The sequence below is a fragment of the Notothenia coriiceps genome, unplaced genomic scaffold (genome assembly GCF_000735185.1).
Source record: "Notothenia coriiceps isolate Sejong01 unplaced genomic scaffold, NC01 NC01_scaffold00019000, whole genome shotgun sequence".
NCBI lineage: Eukaryota > Metazoa > Chordata > Actinopteri > Perciformes > Nototheniidae > Notothenia > Notothenia coriiceps.
Window position 1 is genome coordinate 1254459 of NW_011351701.1, and position 6528 is coordinate 1260986.

Here is a 6528-nt window from a genome sequence, read left to right on the forward strand (position 1 = left end):
TACCAATACTGGTTCGGTTTTTTGTATACTGTAGTAGTTCACCGGTTTTAAACTAGTCGAGTAAAAGTCTGTCAAAAAATATATTTTACCTAGTCCCTGTTTTTCACTCTTAAAAAAAGGACTCTTGAAAGACTTAGAGAAATGTGTCCTCCTGAGTACCCAATACATATTTTCTCGGCCTTTTCACCTAAAACGTATATTATCCATGGGAAATAGAGTTCTCTCATGTGAGGTGTCGGTGAGTGTGAATGTCTACCGAGCCGTATCAAAAAATGAACACTACGTCACATGTCATCACCAAAGTGGCAGGAGGCGTCATACTGGTACAAGGTAAATACCACTGACCACACACAACACCGACACACACACACACACCACAACACACCCACACACCACACACAACACACACACCACACACACCACACACAACACACACACACACACACACCACACACACACACAACACACACACACACACACACCAACACACACACACACACACACAACACACACACACAGCACACACACACACACACACACACACACACACACCACACACCGTCTTGAGGACTGGTATCGACCTTGTCTTATTTGTTTGTGAGGACGGAGGTCATTTAGAAGGGTCTTAGGGAGACCCTGTCCTTCCACGGGAACATTGGAGTACCCACCAATCGACCCATCTAGTCGACGCAGGACAAAGGTACGACCCCCCCCCCCCCCCCCCCCCCCTTATCACCTGAATCTCCTCCTAGAGCACCATTGTGTTTTTTAACCAAATCTCTCTCAGAGGGGCGTGGGGAGTGGGTCCTTATTTTCATCTAAAGTAACAGACACAGAATCAGCACTTTTGAAACAGGGCTGAAACAGAGGGGTTTATGGGATGCTGCAATGGATGATCTGTTTGGTGTTTGGAGCCAAACACTTCAGAGACATGTCTTGTATATATCTGAGACCTATGATATATTGATGAAAAACAGTATAATAGGGGACCTTTAATTAATATGTGTACCTGTCTCTTCTGGGGAGTTGCTCTCCTGGGACAGGGTGGTCCAACTCAACTCTTCGTCACTGGGGTTCAGATTCTGGATGCGGTTCAAAGCACAGTCTGTCTTTGCCCCGGTCCTCCTGTCCTTCTTCGTCTCTGGAGAGGAGGAGGAAGAGGAGGAGCAGGAGGCCACAGAAAGCAGGGGTGTGTCCTCTGGGCTGGCATGCTTCGGTGGGGAGGGAGGGGGGGGCACCGGAGCGTCCTGGCCTGATTTGAGGAGCTTGAGGTTGGAGTGGAGGTCAGAGATGAGCTCCAGGCCTGAAGAGACGTTGTTTTTCATCACAGGGGATTCACTTTTTATCATCAGTAAAGGTTTATTCTCCTCGCTGTCCTGATCCTCCTCTACCGCCTCATCTCCGTCTTCCTCGATCTTCATCTTCGACATCATTTCCTTTTCAGACAGAATGCTGATGTCGTCGCTCTCCTCTGTCTCAATGTTCAAGTCAAAGTCCAAATCTGTGGAGTTGCCGTTGAGTTTGAGCTCCGTGCTCGTGTTGGTGTTACAGTCAGTGTCTGATTCAGTTTTCTGCTCGGGGTCGGCGTCACTGCTGTCGTCCGAGTGAAGTTCAACGTCTCTCTTGATGACGTCTTCCTCCCTGTCATTGTTGGTGAGAGCGTGGCTGTCATCTTCCTCAGCCGTGTTGACATTGAGATCATCCTCTGTAGTTTCAGACTCTGGATCTGAGTCAGGGCCGGTTGTGTTTTTGTTGTGATCCTGACCGGCTTTACGGAGCTGGTTCACTCCATTCTTGGCAAGTTTGGGATTGTTGGGGGTTAAGGACTGCGATGGGGATGATGGGGAGGAGGAAGATGGCACCGCTTCTCCGAGGCCCATGGCAGTCTGTATATTGGTAAGAGCGTACTTTTTGCGACACTTGGGCGGCGTGGCTGAGCCTTGGTTGATGACATCACTGCTCAGCAGCTGGTTGTGTGACGAGCGGAGGCTGAGGGAAGAAGGAGGCGTGGCAGCAGGGCTGTTACGATTGGTCACATCTACTGACATCATCATGGCACAAGACAGATTACCTGAAGAGGAAGAGATGGCGAACAGGAAGTGAATACATTTGAATGCACATGTGCGTTAGGATGAACACAATACAGTTTAGGAGTTAGCATTCAACAAAGAGTGTCTCTTTGCTAACTTACTACTGCTGTAGTAGGAACTGCTATTCTTGCATTGTAATTCAAAAGACCGGTGCTAAGTAGGATATGGTTCCAGTTAATAAAACCTTTTTGCGGCAGAACAAATATTGTAAATAAGGAGAGACCATATTCAGTTTAAAAAGAAAAATTAATATTGTGTTAAGTAAAAAATATAATCGGAGAGAACTGCCACATCAAAGGGATTAATAACAGATTTGTAATTACTGTACATGAGAGTTTACATATTCATTTTTGGCGTACTGCATGGGGAGGATCACAGAACATTGTCCAAGCTTTAAGGTGGAAAATAATCACTAAGAAAACCAATATTGTTGTTTTAACTTAATTTAAAAATAAGCAATCATCAAAATGCAATTAATCATATCAGAGCTTTAAAAAGACAGAGGTCAACTACATTCTAATGAATGCATTTAAAAATCCTGAAAAAGATTTGGTGATATTATTTTGTTTTTCCTATACAATATAAATCCCATGAAAAGGCCAAAATAACTAACAACTATTAACAAGTACTTCCTGTGTAGCCACAGTCTGATGTAGTTTATAGCAGAGTTTTCCTCTTCGTTATGTAAATAGTTACTCTTGCACCAAATCCACAGCTGAAAATAGTACCCAGCAACAAAATGTCCTCCGGTTTAAGTCATGTTTGCTAAAGACTACAGTGCCCCCCTGTTTAATGAAAACCACACACGGAAGGTTAGCTAGAGTGTATTAAAATAAGAAATATCACAGGGTTAGCCTTTTCATGGGATTTCTTGACAACAGAAAATAGAAAACTACCAGGTTTTTCTTTTACATTCCTAAGAGATACTACTGTAGAGCAGAGATGCACAACCTCTCAGCACGAAAAAAATGATGGTATGAAGGCTTTCATTCCATCTGAACGATGAACACAGCATGTGTGCAAGTGTTTGTGCGTGTGTGTGCGTGTGCGTGTGTGTGTGTGTGTGTGTGTGTGTGTGTGTTGGCGTGTGTGTGTTGTACCTGTCAGGAGGTCAGTCACAGACCGGCGCTGGTCACGGTTCAGGGTTCAGTAGACTCAGCTGCAGATCTGAACACCACAGAGGGGAAGAAAGTGAAATAATGATCAGAAGAAGAAGAATGCAAAGAATCCTGAGCTCTTCTTGGGTTGCCCCTGGAGACCACATTCATCCATGTAGAACCCAACTACAGCTGGTTTCTATGGAGACAACATAACACTGTAAGGCAGTGAAATGACTCCAGACAACTAATCATAGAAATGATAAAGGAGGCATTCAAGGATCATATACAGAGAAGAAATGAACTCTTTCCGACTGTTTGTTGTTCTGCACACATTATTTAACTTCGTACATACCGTTACAGGTAATGTCTAGATCATTTAAGGGTTCTACTGCATGTTTTAAAGGGGCTCATACAAATATTAACTTAATAAAAAGCTGGAGGGTGGAGAAAGTCTATGATACAACGTTAGAGCACGTTGGTTTATTAGTATTCTACTATATATTAGTTTGTTCACCATAAGCAGCAACTAGAGGACATTTTGTATGAATGAGCTTCTCACCTCTCGACCTGACAGCCGTAGAGCAAAGGTGGACTATCTATAGGAAAACATGCATACAGCGAATTTCCGCCGTAGTTATAATAGTATATATCTGACAGATGATGCTCAGGATAGACAGACCGAGCCAAAAACAGCTTCTCCTTGATTTGCTTCAGTGACGTCTCCTTCGTCTCTCCGAAAAAGATCTGAGCGACGACACAAAAAGGCTCGTAAAACGGGAGATGGGTGCAGCCCTGTTTCTCTAGCATGAGGCCTATACATATATCTCCTTGTTGGAAAAGATGGACAAAACAAAACAAGTGTCCAGCCTCAGCTGTCAGTCAAGTATTTCTTTGTACTTTGTATATATGCACACCATGGTGCCGAACAGGTGTGAGAGAGATAGCCTTGTTGCCTTCCTGAACATTATATTATCCGTTTGGTCAATTCATCCAAGACAAAATAAGGCTCTAATTTGGCTCAAGTGTTCGACCTTATATCTACAGACGCGCCATTTTAGTTTCTACAAAGTAACAGGGAAATCATAAGGGCTTTGACTGGGAAGTTTTACAGGAAGAGTTTTTATGTAACTGGGGTTAGCGTTGCCTAGCATAATAGCAGAGCTTAGTTGTTTATTTAAGGAGAAAATCATCTAATTACAATACTGTTTCTATGTCTGAATAACATCCCATATTTATGCCAATACTGCTTGTAAATGATGAAAGAAGTTTTATTTTCACAGAAACACCAGTCATTTTATGTAAGCTTGTAGGTTTGATAAGAGTCTATTTTTGTTTTAAAAACAAAGCAACTTCAAAGACGGCCTGTACAGTTGCTGCTTACCAGAGAACTAAGGATGGTGGGAAACTCCAGCATGTAGCGCGGCCATACTGGAAGTCAGTGGTTCTCTCTTCATCCAATCACGAGGGCTTCACTAAAGGAGCAGTGTCCTGAGGGAGAGACAAACATAAAACAGGATTAATGAAAGAGAGAGAGAGGGAGGCTGGACAGAGAGAGAAAGAGAACTGCAGGACACCAGAGGGACAAATAATAAAGACACATCAATTATTCACAACTTCGGTCAAACATTCATAAATAAGGTGTGTGTATGTGTGTCATTTTGTATAGAGCTCGTATTTCTTTCTTTGGTGCAGTCTTGCCAACCCTTCACTGACTGGAACTATCATAAAGTTATTGCCACAGGAGACTTGTAACACACACACACACACACACACACACACACACACACACACACACACACACACACACACACACACACACACACACACACACACACACACACCTACAGAATGTCGGCAGTGCACTCAGCTTCACATCCTCTCGAGGACCCGACCACGCCCCCTCCCCTGACCACTCCTCCTCGCAAAGCCTCGGTCCGCCTGCAAGAGAGGTGAGTTTCAAACAAACGCTTACTAAATATCGTAACATGTCCCTATTATCTATAAATGTAATCACTTTCCAAAAATGAATTATGCTCATGCTGTTTTTTGATTGGTTATCCTTGTAGGCGGGGCTCTAACCTCTCGCTGCTATTGGACGTGAGCAGTCTGGGGGCGGAGCCTGTGTGTTCTGTCTCCACCCCAAAGGAGGTGTGGCTCCAGCTGCTTCACACCTCCTCCCGGCCTCTCACACACACCTTGCTGCAGCTGGCGGCCATCGACGAAAACACACTGAATGTAGAGTACCAGGTAAGGAGGTGCATTCAAAGTTACAAAGAATGTTTCATGCATTCATGGCGTGTGTTGTAACGTCCCTGTCTCCTCCACAGAAAATCCCTCCGAACTTTGTGAATGCCGCAGAGCTCGATGTTCAAGGTCACATGATCAAAGACAGATACAAAACCATCCTGCCCAGTCAGTAGCTTTCCTTCTCCAATAAGTAGAAACACACCAGACCCTATTTTTTTTACTCTTGTTGATGATTGTGGTTTGTTGATTGCTCTTTAGACCCCGAGAGCCGGGTGGTCCTGAGGAACCTGGAGGAAGAGGCGTCGCCAGACCGCTACATCAACGCTAACTACATCAGGGTCAGACACCTACATTATTTCATATTGAGTCAAGGCACATGCATTTGACCTTTTTGGCAGCTATTTTTCCATTTAGTATCAGGTTAGGGCGAGATATCAGGTTCTATTCCATTTCCCTAACCACAGTAGAAACACCTCCATTGGACTCCTTTGTTTACTTTAGTAACATAGTGACATCACTAGTCAGCATTGCAGAGTTTTAATAATTTGAATGAAGCCTGGAAAATACACAAACTAAAATGTTCATGTGCACATCAAAAGGATCTCAAAGTTCCCTCTTTATTCAGTATTACTTATTTATCAAAAATAAATCTGTATTGTAAGGAACCTCTTGTCAGATCATTGGTTCGAGTGTCACCGTCTCTTCTTTAACTTTGAACTTTATTATTTCATTATTCAATCCTCATTAAATGTGTTTACTGACACTGAAGAAAATATGTTTCCAAATGAAAACAAGCTGATAGAGTGTGACAGCGCTGTCACTCAGCGTGGGCGTCTTGGTGTGTGCAACACACACACACACAGAAGTATGTACACACCAAACCTGTGTGTGTGTGTGTGTGTGTGTGTGTGTGTGTGTGTGTGTGTGTGTGTGTGTGTGTGTGTGTGTGTGTGTGGGACATCTAAACAGACAGAAACTCAGATATGAGCCGTCGGTTTGTCAGAGTATTCATAATCTGCGACTCTGTCTTATCATGTAGACAAAGGGCCCTTAGGTCGATTGTGTAAGTGTTACACCAAAAGGACAAACAG

General features: G+C 43.6%; 1 protein-coding gene across 3 annotated transcripts in view; it reads right to left on the reverse strand.

Moving 5' to 3' along the window:
* The window catches only part of apbb2b (amyloid beta (A4) precursor protein-binding, family B, member 2b), an 81154-nt gene extending 76480 nt beyond the window's left edge, over positions 1 to 4674 (reverse strand). For all 3 annotated transcript variants that reach the window (XM_010778290.1, XM_010778289.1, XM_010778288.1), the window contains exons 1-3: positions 4572 to 4674; positions 3191 to 3257; positions 1010 to 2071 (exon numbers count right to left, since the gene is read on the reverse strand). In XM_010778290.1, the coding sequence (XP_010776592.1) occupies positions 1010 to 2054 (1045 nt within the window). In that variant the 5' untranslated portion in view covers positions 2055 to 2071; positions 3191 to 3257; positions 4572 to 4674. The remainder of the gene's footprint in view (positions 1 to 1009; positions 2072 to 3190; positions 3258 to 4571) is intronic.
* Between the last annotated feature and the right edge of the window lie 1854 nt (positions 4675 to 6528).